This window comes from Rutidosis leptorrhynchoides, chromosome 4 (assembly GCF_046630445.1).
Source record: "Rutidosis leptorrhynchoides isolate AG116_Rl617_1_P2 chromosome 4, CSIRO_AGI_Rlap_v1, whole genome shotgun sequence".
Classification (NCBI taxonomy): Eukaryota; Viridiplantae; Streptophyta; class Magnoliopsida; order Asterales; family Asteraceae; genus Rutidosis; species Rutidosis leptorrhynchoides.
In genome coordinates this window covers 376606578-376629692 of record NC_092336.1, presented here as the reverse complement: position 1 = coordinate 376629692, position 23115 = coordinate 376606578, and the positions used below count along the sequence as shown (strand labels likewise).

At 37.7% G+C, this 23115-nt stretch overlaps 1 protein-coding gene across 1 annotated transcript; it reads right to left on the bottom strand.

Moving 5' to 3' along the window:
• Window positions 1–17195: 17195 nt before the first annotated feature.
• LOC139843930 (adenosylhomocysteinase 1-like) lies at window positions 17196–20758 on the bottom strand. The gene is made up of 3 exons (XM_071834114.1): window positions 20370–20758; window positions 19230–19595; window positions 17196–18179 (listed from the first exon to the last, which is right to left on the bottom strand). Exons 1-3 carry the CDS (start codon window positions 20718–20720, stop codon window positions 17433–17435), a joined length of 1464 nt encoding a protein of 487 aa, XP_071690215.1. The 5' UTR covers window positions 20721–20758; the 3' UTR covers window positions 17196–17432.
• Between the last annotated feature and the right edge of the window lie 2357 nt (window positions 20759–23115).

Below are 23115 nucleotides of genomic sequence, written 5' to 3'. Positions count from 1 at the left end.
CTCGTGCGTAAGGCACCCCGTTACGTACTGACTATTTCTGGAGCCAGACCGTCTACATCTGCACCACCGGTACCACCCGCACCACCTGCACCGCCTGCCCCACCATCTCCCACTGTCGAAGAATTGACAAGGGAGGTGGGGATCCTCCGAGCTCGAGTTACTGAGCTCGAGGACCAGATGTCCCATGTATTGGATATCCTACACCCACCTTCACCGTAGGGCTTTTGTATTTAGATTTCATTATGTAATCTAGTTGTAGTTTTATGTTTCATTTATGAATTGTACGAACTTATTCAGATGTATGCAACTTATTATTATTAATGGGACTTTGCGTTATTTAATTCTTGCACGATGTTCTATTTACGCTACTGTATGATTCTGTGGTATTTGTATCTAGATGCGTTATTTAAAAAACATGTGATGTGTTGATTCCATGTTGGTTACCATATACTGTATTATTACTATTTGAATGCTGGATTTTGACTTGAGTCAAAAATTTTGTTTAGAACACCATGGCCAACGGACGATCAACACCTACCACCGCCCAAATCGAGGAGATGATTGCCGAAAGGGTAGCCGCAGCCATTGCGAAAATGCAACCCCAAGCTCCACCGCCACCGCCACCGGTTATTCAACACATTTGTAATGGGTGCACGTACAAAGAGTTTCAGAGCTGCAAACCTCATAGCTTTAGTGGAAAGGAGGGGCTGGTTGGTCTCACTAGATGGTTTGAAAAACTTGAATCTGTGTTCCGAGTCAGCAACTGTTCAGAGGAGAATAAAACCAAGTTTGCTTTATGCACGCTGTGTGATGGCGCACTAACGTGGTGGAACACGTTAGCTCAAGCGAAAGGTATTGATGAGGCGTTTGCTACTCCATGGGAGGAATTCAAAGGGGCCCTGATTGAGGAATATTTCCCTAGGACCGAAATCCAGAAGATGGAGATGGAATTTATGCAGTTAAAGGCCGTTGGGAACGACCTTGATAGTTACAACCGGAGATTTTTGGAACTAGCCCTGATGTGTCCTACCATGGTTACCCCGGAATTCAAGCATATGGAAAGGTACTTCTGGGGACTTCCTAAGAGCATTAAGGGAAACGTCACCTCGTCCAAACCACCAAATGTCCCGGAAGCAATGCGCATGGCGCATACTTTAATGAATCAAATTACCATCGATGAACCGGAGAAGGCCAAGTCTGAAGCGGGTAGTAGTGAGAAGCGCAAATGGGATAACAACAGGAGAAGGACCTATGATCAGAACCCGGCGAAACGACATGAGGGTTTCAGAGGAAACAACGGTGGAAACCCCAATCCGAACACCAACTCAAACCCGAACTACAAGGGAACCCTACCACAATGCAAGCGGTGCTACAAGCACCATACTGGGTATTGTAATGTTGTTTGCGAAAAATGCCAACGGACTGGACATATTGGTAAAGACTGCAAGGTCACCACCCTGAATGTGAAGGCGAACACCAATGGACCGAAAAAGTGCTACGAATGCGGACAGACGGGCCATTTCAGAAATTCGTGCCCCAACAAAAGAAAAGACGACGGACCACCCCGTGGTAGAGCTATCAACGTTAATGCAAGGGACGCCCGAGAAAACCCTGACTTGGTGACAGGTATATTCACTATCAACAATCTTTTAGCTTCTGTCCTATTTGATACTGGTGCCGATAGAAGTTATGTATGTAGACATTTTTGCGATAAGATTAATTGGTCATTAGTCCCTTTAAAAGAGAGTATACTTGTCGAGGTCGCCAATGGAAAACTTGAGAAAGTTGACCATATTAGTCGAGGAGCTATTATCAACATATCTGGTGCAGATTTCGAAATTAATTTGATACCTATCAAACTGGGAAGTTTTGACATGATCGTTGGTATGGATTGGCTGACGAAAGTAAGGGCCGATATTATTTGTGGAGATAAAGCTCTTCGTATACCACACGGAGATGGTGAGCCACTGATCATCTACGGAGAGAGATGTACCTCGAAGCTGAACCTCATTAGTTGCGTGAAAGCGCAAAAGATTATGAAGAAGGGACGTCTTGTTGTCTTAGATCATGTGAAAACGGTAGAAATCGAGGTAAAGAGTGTGAACGACGTTCGAATTGTGAACGAATTTTCCGATGTCTTCCCTGAAGAATTGCCTGGATTACCACCGCCGAGAGCAGTAGAATTTCAGATCGATTTAGTACCAGGAGTTGCACCTGTAGATCGTGCACCTTATAGACTCGCACCTTCCGAGATGCAAGAATTATAGAGTCAACTACAAGAACTACTTGACAGTGGATTTATCCAACCAAGTTTCTCGCCTTGGGGCGCACCTGTGTTGTTTGTGAAGAAGAAGGATTTATCCTTCCGTATGTGTATCGACTACCGTGAACTCAACAAATTGACGATCAAGAATCAGTATCCTCTTCCCCGCATTGACGATCTTTTTGATCAACTACAAAGATCGAGCGTTTACTCGAAGATCGATTTGCGATCCGATTATCACCAGTTGAGGGTGAAGGAAAGTGACGTGATGAAAACTGCATTCAGAACCCGTTATGGTCATTATGAGTTTCTCGTGATGCCATTCGGATTAACCAACGCACCTGCCGTGTTCATGGATCTCATGAATCGTGTCTGCAATTCGTACTTGGATAAGTTCGTTATCGTCTTCATAGATGATATCCTCATCTACTCTAAGAGCAAAGAAGAGCATGAGCAACACCTCCGACTAGTACTTGAACTCTTGAGGCAAGAGCAACTTTACGCCAAATTCTCCAAGTGTGAATTTTGGTTGAAGGAAGTCCAATTTCTGAGTCATGTTGTGAGCGACCAGGGTATCAAAGTTGATCCCGCCAAGATTGAAGCTATCAGTAAGTGGGAGACTCCCACCACTCCAACTCATATTCGCCAATTTTTAGGTCTCGCCGGTTACTACCGAAGGTTTATTGAAGGATTTTCTCTGATTGCGCGTCCTTTAACCGCGCTGACTCACAAGAGGAAGAAGTTCATTTGGGAACCCGCACACGAATCAGCATTTCAAACTTTGAAAAAGAAGTTAACCACTGCACCTATCCTATCACTTCCTGAAGGCAGTGACGATTTCGTTGTTTATTGCGATGCTTCAAAAAGTGGTTTTGGTTGTGTACTGATGCAACGCTCAAAGTTTATCGCTTATGCTTCCCGTCAACTGAAGATTCGCGAACGGAACTACACTACTCACGATCTCGAACTGGGAGCCGTCGTCTTTGTGCTCAAATTGTGGAGACACTATTTGTATGGAACTAAGAGCACTATTTTCAGCGATCACAAGAGTCTCCAGCACATCTTTGATCAAAAGCAATTGAATATGAGACAGCATCGATGGATCGAGACGTTAAACGACTATGATTGTGAACTTCGCTATCATCCTGGCAAGGCCAATGTTGTAGCTGATGCCTTGAGCCGAAAGGAGAGGATGGCACCTCTTCGTGTTAGGGCTCTGAACATCACCATCCATTCGAACCTCAACAGCCAGATCAGAGTAGCCCAAGATGAGGCTCTCAAGGAGGAGAATATATCTCATGAACATTTGAACATACTCGTCTCTCGATTCGAGGTTAGGGAGTCTGGACTCCGATGTTATGCCGGAAGAATTTGGGTACCTTATTATGGAGATCTACGGAACCTTATACTTGATGAAGCCCACAAGTCGAGATATTCGATTCATCCCGGAGCGGGCAAAATGTACCACGATCTTAAGGAACAGTATTGGTGGCCGAATCTTAAGAAAGACGTTGCAACTTATGTTGGTAAGTGTTTGACTTGCTCGAAGGTTAAAGCCGAGCATCAGAGACCCTCTGGATTGCTTCAACAACCGGAAATCCCACAATGGAAGTGGGAAAGGATCACAATGGATCTCATTACTAAGCTGCTGAAGACGGTGGGCGGATACGATACCATCTGGGTTATTGTTGACCGCCTTACTAAATCTGCACACTTCCTAGTGATGAAGGAAACGGATACGATGGAGAGACTTGCTCAATTATACATCAAGGAGGTTGTATCTCGTCATGGTGTACCTTTATCGATCATCTCAGATCGCGATCCCCGTTTTGCTTCTAGATTTTGGCGTTCTTTACAAGAAGCCATGGGAACCCGTCTGGACATGAGTACTGCTTATCATCCATAGACCGACGGGCAAAGTGAATGAACGATTCAGACCTTGGAAGACATGTTGCGTGCATGTGTCATCAATTTCGGAAAGGCCTGGGAAAGGCATTTGCCACTCGCCGAATTTTCTTACAACAACAGTTATCACTCGAGTATTAATGCCGCACCTTTTGAAGCGTTGTATGGCCGCAAGTGCCGATCCCCTATTTGTTGGGCTGACGTAGGCGAAAATCAAATCACCGGACCCGAGGTAGTCCACGAAACAACGGAAAAGATTGCTCAGATTCAAGCTAGACTTAAGACTGCCCGCGATCGTCAAAAGAGTTATGCCGATTTTAAACGTAAAGACTTTGAATTCAACGTTGGTGATCGTGTAATGTTGAAGGTTGCACCTTGGAAGGGTGTGATTCGTTTTGGAAAGCGTGGAAAGTTAAACCCACGATACATTGGTCCTTTTGAAATCTTAGAACGTGTTGGACCCGTTGCTTACCGTTCGGATTTACCAGCACAATTGAGCTCAGTTCATCCTACCTTCCACGTGTCAAACTTGAAGAAGTGTCTTGCTGCACCCGAACTCATCATACCACTTGAAGAACTTACAATTGATGACAAACTCCACTTTGTGGAAGAACCGGTTGAAATTATGGATCGTGAGATCAAAACTTTAAAACGCAACAAGATTCCGATCGTTCGAGTACGATGGAATGCCAAACAAGGACCTGAGTTTACTTGGGAGCGAGAGGATCAAATGATGCAGAAGTATCCTCACCTTTTCCCGACTCCTCCATCTACCTCAGCTTAAAATTTCGGGTCGAAATTTTCTTTAACAGGTGGGTAATGTAACGACCCTGGAATTTTCCAACGTTAATTAATAATTATTATTATTAATACTCATAATTAAACGAATGTATGTTATTACATTTACTTGTTGTCATGATTAACCGTACTTGACTTTTAAATGCCCGAAACGTCTTTGTGACACACGAAACTTTCACGAATAATATTTTTAGAATATTATTTACATTCATGATTAAGTTTATTAATCATTTTAATTAACTAAGGTTATTGGTTAATTACTTGGGCTTTTGTTGGATTAACTTATTAATTACTTGAACTTGGGCCTTTATTAGTGTTAATGGACCTATGAAGCCCACCCTACTTCTTTAGTGGACTTATTAGCCCATACTTACATGTAAGTAACCCATTTAAGTGTAACTAGTTAGTTTAAGTCACAAGGAATCTAGTTACCACCTTATCCCCATGAACTAACACCTAATAACTAACTTTTAAGGCTTTACCATGCATGGACTAGTGAACAAATCTCTTCCACCCTCCCCATTTTGAAACCGTTGGCCATAGGCCTCCTTTAGAGGAGTTTGGTTCATTTTTTTTTTTTACTTACTTGTTTACTTGCATTCATTTCTTTTACACACACACAAACAAACAATACTTCAAACTCTCTCAAGTTTCTCTCTTTTTCTTGTAAGTAATAAACTTTTCTTCTTCCTTTCTTGTTAAAAAAAAACGAACCAAACATCCTTCATCATCATCATTCTTGTTCTTGCTTAATGTTTAATTACTTGATACTTGTTAGTTGTTGTTGATTACTTACTTTGTTGTTGTTGTTGTTATTTACTAATTATTAAGAATCAAACTTGTTAGTTTGATTCTTCATATCAACTTGTTCTTACAAGACATACAAGACATAAACTTTCTAGTTTATGATCTACACTTAACACTTGTTTAAAGAATCAAAGTTCATGTGTTGAAAGCATACTTGTGTTCATGAAGTAAACTTAAAGTTTACTTTCTAAAGATCAAGACCTAGGCTTGAATCTTTAAAAGTATGAAACACATGAACTTATTACTTGTTACTTAGTTTAATTCTTTATATTATGTACTTTAATTTCATGTTTGTTGGTTTTAGTGGTCAAATGTTACAAGTAAACTTTGATCTCATTTTTCTTGAACTAAAAATTAACCTTAAAAGTTCAAGAACATGTAAGTAAGCTTTCTTTAATTATAACTTGGTACACTTATGTTAGATCTAGACTTTTGGGTCTAGGATCTTCAAGATCTAACTAAGAACTATGTTCTACAACTTAAGATCTTGATTTTATAAGTTTATTTTCAAGTTGTAACTTAATATTAGTTTTAAAGTTCATGTATGTGTTAGATCTAAGACCTTGATGTAACTTTGGTTCATCAAACTTCATACAACTCTTAAGTGAGTTGTGCTACATGTCTTAGACCTACACTTGTGTCATAATAGTCAAAACTTGGTTAATATTACTTTTATAGTTCATGTATGTGTTAAATCTAAGACTTTGATGCAACTTTGGTTCATCAAACTACATACAACACTTAATTGAGTTGTGCTACATGTCTTAAACTTACACAAGGGTTATGATGGTGAAACCTTAATTAATATGATGCAAACACATCAACGAGTTGTACACTTGAAGCTATATGCATCAAGGATGAGAACCGTGATAAGCATCGAGTACCAAGAACCACCTGAACCTACTGTTTTACTGTTTTTGGGCCTGACCCGTACAACCTGGGCTACTGTAAACATTATTTTCAGATATATCTGTTCGAGTAGATAACTTTTCATTTAGGACTCGTCTTAATCCGAGTTACGGTTTAGGATTTATGGCCCTCCGATAGTCACTATGTCCTTTTAACGTTGTGCGGAAAATTCTGACCTACTCGGACTTAGACCGTCGCCACGGTCAAACGAAGACGAGTTTGCTTCTGGGATTTTTACCACAACTAAAGGACTCATATACGGAGCCATGGCCACTGGCTCACCTTATTTCAGTAGGTATAGAGGCCGTGGTGACTGACCGAACTCAGCCTTTGTTTAAAACTCTTTTCATGAACGAAACTTACTTTACACCTTTTGTTTGATGATGAATGATGATGACCTTTAAGACCTAATTTACATACATTTAAATCTTTTGGGACGATTTACTGACTTAGTACTATTTGACTTAGGTTGAGGACTTTCCGGACCTACACACTTGCCTATTTCCCGAGTCATACTTTACCACTACTTTATCATTGTGAGTTATAGCATCCCTTTTTACTTTAACTATTTTGGGAACTGAGAATACATACACATTTTACGTTTTACATACTAGGCACGAGTACTTAAACTTTATATATGTGTGGGTTATACAACGGCATAAACATTCCCTTTAGCTCGGTAACGTTTAGTCATTGGTTTTTGAACCCGTGAAAGCGAATCTTAGATATGGATCCATAGGGTTTGACATCCCCACTCGGGCTAGTAGCGCTAGCATTTAACGGGTGTTTAATACTTCGTATACATACACACTTGCCAAGTGTACTTTCAGGGGGTATAAACGTTAAGTTAGTTACCAAGTGCCCACGGTTAAACATATACTTTATCATACTGTTTTGAAACACTCTTTGTAGCACTGAAATCTCGTGGTCTACCTTATATACTGTTATACTTAAACTATAGCTCACCAACCTTTGTGTTGACGTTTTTAAGCATGTTTTTATCAGGTGCTTAAGGTTGCTTCCACTGTGTACTAGTCTTGCTGTAGACACCCGCTGCTCTAGAGTTATCACCGCATGAACTGTTTATCTTGCATTCAAACTTATTTACTTTTGAAACTATGATTTGTAACGACCTAAGGGTCATGTACTATTATCCTTACTTCCGTTCATAGAAGCATACTTTGGTTGTAAAATACTTGACGTTCGTTATGACGTCACTTTTTATCATGAATGCAAACGTATTTTGAAATAGCATATAGTGTTTGACCTTGTAATGATCCTGTTGTTGATGATTCGTACACAATGGTTTTGTACGGGGCATCACACACAACAACGCCCCATCTTGCTCAACGCTCAGCGTACATCACTTGTTAGACAGGATTTGCACCCGTAATAAGGTTTGCAAGTCCTTATTACGCACACACGCCGTATCAACTCGTTAATACAACGACTATCTTGCTCGATGATATTCGCAATGCAAACATAAATACAAACACAATGCAATAGTATATTAATAATATCCGCATATTAATATGACCGTTAGTCCACCTACAAATTAAGGCACTAACCACAACCCGTTCCGACCCGTAGTCTTACAAGTCCCGCAATAATTAAGCACACAAAAAAGTCTAAGTCTAGGCACCTATCTCGAGTCACCTATATCCCTTAGACCATGCTCTGATACCACTTGTAACGACCCAACCCGTTATCCAACCGAATACGCAAGAATTTTTTTTTTATTACAGCAGAGGGGTGCGCGGTGCGCAGCCCCTTCTGTGCGAGGCGCGCACAAGGCTGATCAGGTTCTGTCCGAAATTTCCAATTTTAGTTTAAAGATCTACCACTTTCCGATACTTTTAGATGAAACGCTTTTCACAACATATAATATTTGATAAAACTAACACGTTCCAAAAATAAAATGAGTTTTATGACATCGGGCCCACATTGGCCGTTTTACGACATTCGTACAAAATACAAGTTTTCGACCACATGATTTTAACACAAAATAAAGACCGAGCATGGCGATTGGGGATAAGCTACCCAAACCTAATCAATCTAAAAGCACGTCTTCTAAAGCAACCTACGCGAGTCCAATAGTTCCCACGCTTACCCGAGCCACCACCTCCGTGCAAAATCTATAAAAATGTAAACAACGAGAGGGTAAGCTAACGCTTAGTGAGTGAGAATATACTACATACATATATATGCATAAAATGGACACGCCACACAATAATAATCAAATAGCACATACCGGAGCATCCAAGCATAAAGGCAAGCTAATCTAAGCATACCGTACAATCGCTATACAACAAGCTAGTAACATCTACAATATAAGTAGACCAACGACGACGGGTACAACGTCAATAAGCTACACCCGGAGGGTTAGCTACATCACCACAATACATCAATATATACATATATATAACAAGCGTAAACCGCCCAAGGTTAACCCCTTAACCCAATACCAAAAGTCAATTACCAAAATGAAGATTGGCCAAACTACACGAGCCTTAGTAAATCCGCATCTACACGAGACTACTATCTTCAATATCAACAACACATCGAGGTTGGCCGAACTACACGAGCCTTAGTGAATCTGCATCCACACGAGATCACTACCTCAATAAGATGACTGAAATCACACGCGTCATCGTGAATCCGCATCCACACGTGATTCACTTCCCAAATCAAAACCCACGATCCTGGGATTATACAAATCCACATCATCGGGGTTATCCAAATCACAACTCAATATCAACCCTTCGCCATTGGGGTTATATAATACACATCACAAGCACATGTGATGATGTACACACAAAATGTGCACCTCGCCAAAGGTGGTCAACCAAAACGCACAATCGTGCCAATTGGACCTATTACACAAGTCCATCAATTCCACCTATATGTGAAGTGAGCTCTATAACCGAGAACCACTCCACCCGACCTGCACCCATCCTACACATACATATGCACATAGGATATTAACACGCACCTTGTCGTCTTGATGAATGCTACCGAAATAATCCGCAACACGTCAATGGAAAGTACCTATTCCATTATCACAAAACAAGCAACACAATTAGGGTGGATTTACAAACCAACCCAATTAGACACTTAGTGCAATTTCGACCAATTGCACTTCCAAGCACAAACCACGCCCAAACTAACCAATAATCACTAACACTAGTGACAATGGTCCTAATATGCCAATTTAACCCAATCATAAGTGTTAAACACTTATCATTCTCAAAATCACCCATAAACCCTACTTTTGACTCATCACAAAATTAGCCAACCAAATACCCCCAGATGGGTTCCAACACTTCCATAATCACTAAACCTAGTGATTAAACCCAATTACAAGTCCCAAATCATGGCCAAGTCAGTTTCCAAACCAAAACCCACCAACAACAACAACAATAAACCCGATTACTAGCATCAATGAACTCACTTCAAGAGTTTAAATGGGTTTCTCTACAATTCAAGTTCAAACTCTAACTTTGAATATCAAATCAAACATTGAAATTTGGAGTTAGAACTTACCACAACAACCAAGACGTAGCTAGGAACAAGGTGAACAACTTTAACACTCGAGCTTTTGATCGATTCAAGCTTCTTCTTCTCCAAAACCCCAAATCTCTCTCTAGGAATCTCCCTCTCTCTAAGATAGATGAGAGTGTTTGTGGATGTGAAAATGATCCAAAGTTGGATCAAAATCTGTCAATATGTCCACAGATCCGTCCTCAAGTGAAAAGACCAAAATGCCCTTTATTTAACTCAAAATAGAAAAAGACGGGAATCTGTCGCGAGATAGAGTGCGCGGCGCGCACCCTTTGCCCTGCGCGGTGCGCACAAGGGTCTGCACAGTCTGTCAGCTTTTATATTTATACCACGCTTCACCCACTATACGTACATCATTTAAACTCTATGTACCATAAATATTTGGGTCTTACAGGTAATTAGATAGTTTAGATAAGTAAAAAGTATAACACTGACAATTATAACAACTAACTAATCTATTTTATCTCGCTAACACCTCCTCAAACGAACTGGTGGGGTACCAACATGAAGTTGATCATGCACATTCGTGTCGGCTGTCGCGTATTTCCATATCTCTAAATGAACGATCCTTTGTTTGATTCCTAACAAAGGTAGGCTGGCTATCCGTGTTTGAAAGCATCTCTTCTTCTAGCAAACTTAGTGCGTGGCCGTTATCCTTCTATATTATATTGTGCAATATTTATACAAGTATATAAGATTCTGAACATTTTTTGACTTTGTAAGATCATCCAGCCACGTGTAAAATATGGAATCTACCTTGGATAAAACACCGAAGATACACTCGACATCCTTTCGTGCAATTTCTTGAAACTGTTTAAACTTTACACGTGGCACGTGGGTAGGGGATGTAAATGCTTTGATAAGAGTAGCCTAATCTGGATGAATACCATCAGTGAAATAATAATCATGTATTCAGTATGACCATTTACAGTGAAATGTGCAGGTCCAGCCGTGCCTTCCGTGATAGGATCCAACAATAGCGAACGGTTTATAAATATCATTGTTGGAACCTGCAACACCAAAAAACGCATGTCATATCCACATATCATATGAAGCAACAGCTTCAAGTACGATTGTCAGATGTTTTTGATGACCACTAGTGAATCGACCTTTCATGCCGTCGGATAATTCTTTCATTCCCAGTGCATTCAATCGATGCTTCCAAGCATCCCCTAAAACCATATTGTTGTTCATGTGATGCATACAGTCGTTTAGTATCTTGCTTTTCTGGTTTTCTTAAATACTCTCTTTTGTACAAATCTGTGACACACAAACAAAAGTTCTCCAAATACAGAGTAGATGTTTTCTCGGTCATTTGCAAGTACTCGTCGAACATATCAGTCGGCGTACCGTACACCAATTGGCGCATTTCGGATGTGCACTAGAGTAATCAGAAATACCTTGTACGGTACGTAGATATAAATGGCTATGCATTTTAAAACGTCCTTTAGACCTATAAACCTAGGCTCCATGGTAAAGTAGTCATCCCTTAGACCTTGTGTCGCACCTTAACGATCACATGAATATAGATTCGTTCTCGTGGGGGTCTTTCACTAGGACCTTCACCGGCTTCTCGATCTAGCTCCTTGACATATGTTTGCATCAAATTAAGCAATAGTTCATCGCTCGACGAATCATCATAAATAGCTAAATTAAAGAGCATCCATATTAAAAATAAATGTGAAAATATGTTGAAAAGTGGTGAGAAAATGTAACATCCCGCATTACCACGACCACAATATTGTCCGCTTTGCAAATAGGCGCACGGTTTTTCTTTGCGACCACACGAGGCCTTCCCAGGAGATCACCCATCCTGGTACCCAAGATATCACCCATCCTGGTACTACTCCCGCTCGAGCACGCTTAACTGCAGAGTTCTGACGGGATCTGCTGTGCTTGTACCCCCAAAACGCGTTGTGTCTGGTAAGGATATGAGTTATTTTCCCGTAGGCGCACGGTTTTTTTCTTGTCGACCACACGAGGCCTTCCCAGGAGGTCACCCATCCTGGTACTACTCCCGCTCGAGCACGCTTAACTGTAGAGTTCTGACGGGATATGTTGTGCTTGTAGCCCCAAAACGCGTTGTGTCTGGTAAGGATAGGAGTTACCTTATAATGGACTCAAACTTTGTTACACAAATCGATGTGGGACGGGGTATTACAGAAAATATTGAATTTGGTGTGGAAAATGTATTAAGATGTGTTAGTATTTATAGGTGAAAATAGTATAATTATTAATTAAATTATTAAATCTCACAACATATACGTATATAGCCGTTTGTAATTTTTTTTTTCTTTTTTATAACGTTCAAAAAATGAAAAGGGTCAACCAACAACATCTGACACGTGGACAATGTTATAGAATGAAGTGTGTCTTCTCATTATCAATACACAAATATATATATATATATATAGATATATAGATACATTACGGGTCTTCAGGGGCTTATGTACATCGGGCTATACAAAATATAATGGGCTAATAAAATAATACAATATATACATTAACAGACAACACACCAGCATTCTCTCTTTGCCAGCTTGAAGCACGCCGTAATTTTTACACCTAACACGCCGTGCATGTCGTGTTGGTGGCGTGTTTAGTGCAAAATGGCACAAGCACAGTGCGTTACCAGTGGTTTATGGTCACCATTGAACCGGGTTACCCCACTTTTAGAACCTTGATTCGGAGGTTTTTTGTTCAATTTTTTTTTTTTTTTTTTTGGTGAACGTCTGTTTGAAAGTTTTTTTTTTTCCCTTCGATTGTTTCAGTGGTTTAGTGGTCAGGTGATAATGATCACATTGCTTAAAATATTACTCCGTACTTATTTTTCAGTACTTGGTAATTCTTTGTGTTTTTAATCATTGCACCGTTATCATCCACTTGATCGATGAAGAACATCCGAACATGTGCACTTCTTTGAATAACCATTACTCCATTATTCAAGTAACTTTCTACTCCGTATTACTTTAAAACCAAATATGATTTTTTACAACACAGTCCTATAAAAAGAGTTTTGTCTAAGGTGTACATAAGAAATTATTAAATTAACATAAACTTCCAAAACAATGAGAAATTTGACACACGTTAATAATAAAGTTAAATACTTTATCATATATGAAAGATATATTACCAATATAATCAATCGGTAACGTGCATGTTACCAATATAAACACCTGCCTACAAGTTATAATTACCAATATCATCATATGCAGTATATTTTGATAGATACAAATTCAATTTTCCCTAAAGCTCAATTAATGTATGTAGTAACCTAAAATTGAATAAAAATTTTAGCAGCCAAAAATTTTCAATACGAAAGATGTAAAAAGGTGGAAGGTTCTTCCTTGGCCACCACAATGTATTCGTCCTACACAGGAGTCGAACCTGAGACCTTTTGCAAAGAACTCAGGGCCTCAATACGAAAGATGTGTTTTCCGGTATTCAATTTGGTTCTCTTGAGAAGGGAATACCCACTGCTTGTGTGCCGGCCTGATTATTAGTGTAGTGATCCGTTAGTTTCTTTCATGAAAGTTGGAGGGGATTTGCTTCCTAGTGTTAAAGGTATTAGTTTCGAGCCGAGTGGTAATGTTTTTGATGTAGATTTGGCATCTGTCGTTGGGGCTCCTCCTCGCACTACTCCTTGTGTTATTAATGGTCAAAAGAAGCAGCAGGTGACTTTTAAAAATATTGTCATTGAAAGTCAAGTCGGGTAAGGTGTTCCTGGTGAAGATTATGTTGAAGAAAGGGATCGTAACGTTGGCTTTTTTGAGGACCCATAGAAGGAAGGATGGATCCCTTCATCCGTTCCAGGAATTGTTTTCGGTAGCTCGTCGACAAAGGTATCTTTGTACTCGATTGAGAATCGATCGGGTAAGAAATTTAATCGTTTGACGGTTGATGGTCGATCATCAATTGTCGGAAATGTAAAGGTAAATCGGTTGGCGGTTAGTACTCGATTGAGAATCGATCGGGTAAGAAATTTAATCGTTTGACGGTTGATGGTCGATCATCAATTGTCGGAAATGTAAAGGTAAATCGGTTGGCGGTTAGTTAACTCGGCTTTGTTCGTTTTGTTAGAAGCGTAGTATTTCTTCTGTTAGCTTAGTGATGGTCTGTTTGTTTCACATATGTTATATGTGGTTTGTTAAGTTGATTAGTGGTTGTATTTCTTTTGTTGTGGGTTTGTCTTTCTGGCTTGGTTAGATCAAGGTTCGGGTTTAAAGTGCTTGTTCTCAATGTTTAGCGTTAGGTTCGTTTTTTGCCTCCAAGCCTGATGGTTCTTTGCTCCGATTGTATCTTTGTCTACTTTTTTTATCTTTGATGGAAAGACTATTCTAATGTTGTCCTTATTTTAGCAAAATCTAATGAAAGATTAGCATTATACTTTAGAGAATTACATTTTTTTTTAATACGATAATCAACCCTCTATTGTTCTTTAATAAGAACTTTTTATCTCCCAAATCACGTCTTTAAAATATATAATCATTTTTATTCATATGAACAAAACCAAGTCGAAGTTCATCATGCATTTTACGTACTCGTACTATTTACTAGCTGAAAATTAGATGTTTGATGTTTCTGTTTTATATGGGACCCAGCTCGATTGGTAATTTTTTCTTCGTAGTAGGTGAGATACATACTCACATTAACTCCCTCTTCATCCCATTATCACTTTATTACCACTTTAAAACAAGTGACAAAAAGATAAATCCTCTCACAATTCACAAATGAAATCTATCTTGCTACCACTTTTCATCATATTCCTACATAGCCACTTTAAAATTTCATCTGGGGTCTCAATTTTAGACCCCAATTTGCTTAAAAATGATGAATTTAATCCAATGGTGAAAAGGGTTTGTGGTGAAAATATAATTGAGTCTTCACAAGATGAGATGATGGAATCTGAAACCAGTAGGAGGGTATTGTTAATGGAGAAAAAATACATAAGTTATGAGACACTGAAGAGGGATCTTGTACCTTGTGGTACACCTGGAGCTTCATATTATAATTGTAAAGGTAAAGGGGTTGCTAACCCTTATAATAGAGGCTGTGAAATTATCACAAGATGTGCTAGAGATGCTATAAATACATAATCTTGAATGATACATTTGGTAAAATTTGTCTCTTTTTTTGTTGAGTTTGAGGGATCCATGTTTCTTGGACTCTTGAATTGTGTTGTCTGTTGTTAACTTGGTGGTTGGTTTATTCAAGTTGTTAGTTACCTATATTCAAATGCAAGTTAACTAGGTTCTCTAAGGTGTGTTTATTTATGTTCTTAATTTGTGTTATTATAGTTTTGTTTGTGACCCTTATGGCATGATCCAATAGCAAGATTTTAAGGTGAGCTTATTGTGGATATGAGACATGATCTTTTGTCAATTGGGGTATCCAGAGATTGTGTTTTTCCAAGATATGGATGTTATTAAACAGTAGCAATGTGTAAGCATGGTTTAAAATATTATTGCTTGAATGCATCTTTCGGTTCTTGATTCAAGATGGATTTGAGATAAAATGGCAATGAGGAATAAGAATTTGGAAAAGGGTTACATTTTTGTTGTTTGTCTTTTGAGTTTTGACACACTTCTTATGATTCATGCTCTAATTGATGTTCATTATTAGACTGTTATAACTTTTGCAAAGCTATTTTATGATTGCTCACCAATGTGCTTGATTTCTTAATGCAAATTTGTCGATCAACATCATTTATGGTAAAGGATGAACATAGCTTGATCATAGTATCGATTCAAGTTATGTTCTCAGCTTGTTTTTCTTGGGTTGTCTTTTCTGACTAATTGCCCAATTCGATATGTCTGCCATTTACTTGACTTTTAGTTGCAATCTATAGTTCTAGTAGATCAGGTTTGAAATTTCAAGTGTTTCAATTTACAATAATTGGTTTGTTTACACATTACGACAATGTAGTTGCAATCAAATTCGACACTTTGGACCCAACTGAAACAGTTGTGTCATCCATCCATATGAAGGGTTAAATCAGATCAAAAATAATCTCGAAAAGCGATTGCCTTTCGAATCAATGTTTTTGTAATCATAATTTTTTAAACGGCGGTCACCGACGGGGGCATTAGTCACCAACCTGATAATATCAAAGAAGGAACTCACATGTCATGCTCACTTCCTATCCCTAAAGAAATCTTGCTAAATATGAATAGTATTTCACCATTTGCAAGAAATCCTCAAAGAAGTGCATAACTAATTGCAAAGCAAATTGTACTATGAATGAAATCCTCAATTATTGAGGCTCGAACTCGAGACCTCCAGACATGCCAAAAAAAGACGGTAACCACACTCATCTAAATGTAAATGATCCTAATTTACACTTCCATAACCATTCATTACATTTGAAACTCTCTAATTGCGTAGGATGATGTATACAATGAAGACAATTCGAGTGTAAATAAATCAGTATATACACATCGATTGCATTTCACTTGAGGCAAAAAACACAATTTACTTTCACTTTTCGACAAGCTTCAAACTCATCCAAATAAAGATATTTTATCCGATCTAAAGCTTAATTGACCCCAACACTTAACTCTCTTTACTTCATTTTTGTTTTGTTTAAAAGAAGTCGTTGAACTAAGATGATAAATGACGCACAAAAAACAGCATTTTCTTTACATATGAAGCTACAATGATAGATGGTAAAGACACTTGGACACTTGCACCGAGAAAGAAAACGACTTCAATTTCGTTCTTTTATTTATTTATTTATTTTTATTTAAAGACATCAATCAATTCATTTCATTCATTCATTCATTCACAACAACAAAAATAAAATAAAATAAATAAATAAATAAATAAAAACGTGAATCAAGAAGGGATCTTGATGATGCTGGCTTACCACCATTGGGCTATTCTTAGCAAAGCGAATATATGAAACACATTTTTTTTCTAGTTTTTCACTCATTAGTTAAAAAGCAAAGGCAGAGAAAGTAAAACCTCTAATCCATAAAAAATACCACTACAATAGTGTTTACACCACCTTCACACACAGACCCCTTATTCGAACCAACATCAATGACCTTTTTCAAACAAAAAAGAGCAAAACCAGTTTCCATTCCACCCACCATAACTAAACCCCAAAACACATAATCCAAATCCAAATCCAAATCCAAATGTATCTTATAACATAAGCAACAATCATATCACCCCATTAAACCACCACTCAGTACCTGTAATGAGCAGGCTTGTATGGACCCTCAACCGGTACACTAATGTAGTCAGCTTGATCCTTACTGAGCACGGTCAACTTGGCTCCAAGCTTACCAAGATGAAGTGCAGCCACTTTCTCATCAAGATGTTTCGGCAACACGTACACTTCCTTCTTATACTTTCCACTAGCCCTTTCGTTCCACAGCTCAAGTTGTGCGATCACTTGGTTAGTAAAAGAGCACGACATCACAAAACTAGGGTGACCAGTAGCACAACCCAAGTTCATGAGCCGACCCTCGGCTAACACAATGATACCGGTCTTGGTCTCGGGAAACACCCACCTGTCGGTTTGGGGTTTAATGGTGATTCTTTGGACACCAGGGTGGGATTCAAGTCCAAGCATGTCGATTTCATTGTCGAAGTGGCCGATGTTGCAGACGATTGCATTGTTCTTCATTTTTTTCATGTGGGACAGCATGATGATGTCTTTGTTACCTGTGGTGGTGACAAAGATGTCGGCTTCTGAGACAACGTCCTCCAAGGTTAAGACTTGCAGACCTTCCATTGTGGCCTGAAGGGCACAAATGGGGTCGATTTCGGTCACGATGACACGTGCACCGGCTTGTTTCATTGCGGCAGCACAACCCTTTCCGACATCTCCGTATCCACAAACAACTGCAACCTTTCCGGCAATCATAACGTCGGTGGCTCTCATCAAACCGTCAGGAAGAGAGTGGCGGCATCCATACAGGTTGTCAAACTATAAGAAAACCAAACACATTTGTTGAAAATATTGTATCAATATAAAATCCCAGTATGATTGAATATACTTATTCACATCCAAGATCCTCAAAAATTCAAGGGCAATATTTTGGCCACAATTAATTTCATTCAATTATGTATCAATGCAGATTAACAAACTATAAACCAAACAAATACTATTATATAAGTTCTGTTCCAGTAAAAATAATTAAAACTGCATAAACAAGAGCAATCAATACGTTGCAACTATATCAAAATCAAGCACATGTGACAAGGTACTGCTAAATTCAGATTAACAGAATGGCAACAACAAGATCTACTAATCTGGACCACATAAACAAGAGCAATCAATATAGAGTAGAAAACCAGTATAACAATATCAAGCAGACATGTCATAAGTTACTAACAAATTTAGATCAATGGAATGCCAAAAACTAGATCAAGCTACTACTCACTACATGATATAGAACTAGTATAACAGGTAAGAGAATCGAGCAGACATGTCATAAGCTACTAACCGGCATACTTGCCCGTCTCAATTTAATAGTCCCTGTTTGACTTTTCAAGTCTTTCTTTAGCAACTTTGACTTAAAATATCTTTGCTTGTGTTATATATTATTTGATGAAATTTATATAAATGAAAACACGTTTAAAGCCAAATACATTCAAATAAATTTCGTCAAATAATACATATCACAAACAAAGATATTATAAATCAATGTTGGTCACGAAAGACCTAAAAAGTCAAACAAAGACTATTAAATTGAGCCAGCAGAAGTATTATAAATAAAAAGCTACAATTTAAATTGGATCCATGATATAACAACAATATCTAAATTCTAAATACAGTATTATTCAGTAAGTTGATAACAGTCACTAATTTACCTTATACTAAGCATTTCTAAAAAAATATACACCTAAAAACCTATGTAATAGCAGAGCATACAGATTTAAATTCAAATCAAACAGATAAGAGTATAATAAACCAAAAGCATCATAACATATTACATGTGCACATGATTTATACACAAATTGTGAACTGAAATACCTTGCTCTTGGTGACAGAGTCATTGACATTAATGGCAGGGAACAACAGAGTACCATTAGCTTGCATTTGATACAACCTCTTAACACCAGTAGTTGTCTCTTCAGATACACCAACCAATCTTTCCTTCATTTTATGGTACTTTTTAGGATCAACAGCAAGTCCTTCTTTAATAATCGACAACACAATTTGAAACTCTGCGTTATCGGTTGAAGTTGGGTCTGGAACCTTCCCTGTTTTCGCAAACTCCTCTTCCGCTTTAACCCCTTCGTGAATCAACAGTGTCGCATCACCACCGTCATCAACAATCAAATCGGGACCACCTCCTGGACCCCAATCCAATGCTCTTTCAGTACACCACCAGTATTCCTGTTTGTTGATAAATTTTTAGTTGAAATGAATAAACAAAATGTGATATCTAAACAACGTATAATTAAATTAAAACATCTATTTTTTTAATTTCATTTATATCCCTAAAAGCTTCACATTTTTATACATATACTACTAGATAATTAATAGCACAATATCCTTTTAAAAAACTGTATAATAATCATATGTTAAATATTTCAAAAAATTGGGCAAATGTAAGAAATGATTTTAGTGAATAAATAAAAATCTACTTTAATAAAAATCATGTTTGTGATGGTTTTAGATAGTACAGTTAATATAGTTTAGTCTCTACAAGCATGTCCCCAATTGCTTCTGTTCTGTTTCTTTTTGTTATTAATAAAAATCTACTTTGCCTTGCAAAAAAAAAAAAAAAAAAAAAAGAAAATCATGTTAAGACAATTCATTATAACAAAGTTGATTTTTTTTGTTTGCTAATTGAATAAAATGGAGTACAATAATAAAAAGCTTATTTTCTCATATTTACCACTTCATAAACTTAAACTTCTAAATTAATTTCAAACGTATGAATATAAACGAAAATTTTCGATTGCTGCTATACAACAATGATGAGTCAATTGTGTACAAATAATAAATTTAAAGGTTAAAATGTAAATTTTCTAATACTATTTATTTACTGTAATACCTGAGATATATAAAATCATTTACACTACACATAGCAGCACACAAAATTTCACGAATAAACAGCTATTTGTAGGTATAAATAGATCAATTTATATCATAGATATATATAACCTGTAGGGTTTCTCCCTTCCAGGCAAAAACGGCGGCCGAATCACGAGCAATCGCAGCAGCCGCGTGATCCTGAGTTGAGAAAATGTTACACGAGCACCATCTGACTTCAGCGCCTAAAGCAGTTAGGGTTTCAATGAGCACGCCGGTTTGAATAGTCATGTGAAGTGAACCGGTGATACGCGCACCTTTGAACGGTTGAGACGGACCGAATTCAGACCGGCACGACATTAGACCGGGCATTTCGACTTCGGCTAACTCGAGTTCCAGCCGGCCGAAGTCAGCTAAGGACATGTCCTTGACTTTGTATTCACGGCCAGTGGAGGTTTTTTCGACGGTGAGTGATGACGTCATTGTGACGGATTAGGGTTAAGATATTGGATTTGTGAAAAGGGGTAAAAAGTGGTGGGTGAGGCAGTAAGAGAAGTGTGGTAATCAAGGGTTATAAATAGGGTTTATTGGAGAATGATGGACGGCTGAGATTTGGTATATGGTTGATTTATTTTTAAATTAGTAGTAATATTTTTAATTTTAATTGGGTGTTAAAGTTGGGGTTTAGTTGAATAACAATTTTATTTTATTATAGAGAAAAGAAGAACCTTTATATGACTATTTTCAGCGGCCCGCCCTTCACCATGTTTTGTTTGCCTCTCTTCGAGGGTGCCGGTGACATTTCTGCCGCCCTTAGCAGCCCACCGCCTCCCTCATGTCCGACCCCTGATTCTTTTCTTCCACAAGCACAATTCAGGACGGGAGAACCTGAAGAATGTGAGTCCTTTGTTCTTTTTTTTTTTTGTTTTAATTTGTTATTTGGCATCTGAATATTTGTGTTGGCATCTGAATATTTGTAGATTGAAGAACAAGAGCATGTTGAAGATGAAGAAAACGTACAGAGTATTTGTTTACTCCGTATTATTTTATCACCAACATCACAAATTAAATTATGATATAGAAATATACACATTTTCTATTTTATTTTTAAATTAGAAAAATTAAATATTAAATATTAAATATAATAACAATAATTATAATTAATAATTAATTATAATAACAATAATAATAATACTTCGTATAAAATAACAATAAAATTTGAGGAAGTATGTTATGATTGTAAATGTATTGTTAGAGCACAAAGGGTCCGTGTCTATTTCAGTGTCCATTTTTCAGTGTCCATTTTGAAAGCTGAAATTGACTGACAGTGTGTAAGGTGGAGGTGTCCACAGTGTTCATTTCAATGTCCATTTTTTTAATTGATTTTTAATATTGTATTTAAATTAATAACTGTTTTTTTATTTTTTAAATACTTTTCTATTTTTAAATAATTCGTTAATAAATATTTACACAATTTATACAATAAAATATTAATATGAAATGTTGTTCTACTCCGTATTAAATATATAAACAAATTTGTGGGACCATCATAAAAAATCCATCTCCTATTTCTTATCTTCATCTTCTTCCTTCTACACTTCCAAAACCCATTTTTAAAACTTTAATTTCTTCTTTCAATATTTTCTTTCAAAATTCAGATTATGAAAAAAAGAAAAGAAAAAGTATGAAAACACAGCTTCAACGGTTACAATTTTGAATGTGGACCCCACAAAAATACCCTAAAACCACCGTCCATATTGAGAAGTTGAAGATTGACGGTGGTGGCGACGGCGAGCCGGTGTCGACTGACCGTCGATCCCGGCGTCGATTTGGAGGGGACGGCGAAATTGATTGTTGGACACCGCGAGCTCTTATGAGAGTATTATGGGAGGAAGTGGTGAGGAAGGTGGAGAGAGAAAGCTGATGTGGTGCTGAGAAAATGTTGAGGAAGGTGTCATGGTTGGGAGTAGTCTAAATAGAAAGAATTTCATCTAAAAATGAAAGCCCTGTGAAACATAGAAACACAAGAAACTATCGAACTTTTTTTTTAACAACAAAAAAGAATATATAATAAAACAACCTCTCTAGTGAAATGTCCCGTTCATATTGATTATAAACGTTCCATATTAATTGATTTTGTTGCGAGGTTTTGACCTCTATATGAGACGTTTTTCAAAGACTGCATTCGTTTTTAAAAACAAACCATAACCTTTATTTTATCGACAAGGTTAAAAGGACATCACCTAGATTATCCAGATACACACTACCAATACATATTGGTTTACAATATTAATATGTTACAACAAAGTAAATCTCGAATGCAGTTTTAAACAATATTATACAAGCATGCTGACACCAAATCTTGTCCTTATTTTAGCATGCAACAGCGGAAGCTCTTAATAATCACATGAGAATAAACATGCTTTAAACGTCAACAAAAATGTTGGTGAGTTATAGGTTTAACCTATATACTTATCAAATCGTAATAATAGACCACAAGATTTCATATTTCAATATACATCCCATTCATAAAGATAAAAATCATTCATATGGTTTGAACACCTGGTAACCGACATTAACAAGATGCATATAAGAATATACACTATCATTCCGGGACATCCATCGGACATGATAAAATAACATCGAAGTACTAAAGCATCCGCTACAACGGATGGGGTTTGTTGGGCCCAATAGATCTATCTTTAGGATTCGCGTCAATTAGTAGACTGGTTTACTAATTCTTAGGTTACCAAGTAAAAAGGGGCATATTCGACTTCAATCGTTCAACCATAGAAAGTAGTTTCATGTACTTGTGTCTATTTTGTAAAACATTTATAAAGCTGCATGTATTCTCATCCCAAAAATATTAGATTTTAAA

Bases quoted from the DNA above. Each gene is read 5' to 3' on its own strand.
- LOC139843930 (XM_071834114.1), bottom strand. From the start codon at position 20,720: ATGACGTCATCACTCACCGTCGAAAAAACCTCCACTGGCCGTGAATAC. The intron at 19,596-20,369 runs GTTATATATATC...ATCAACAAACAG, and splicing joins GGAAGGGAGAAACCCTACAG to GAATACTGGTGGTGTACTGA. The intron at 18,180-19,229 runs GTATTTCAGTTC...GTTTTCTTATAG, and splicing joins ACTCTGTCACCAAGAGCAAG to TTTGACAACCTGTATGGATG.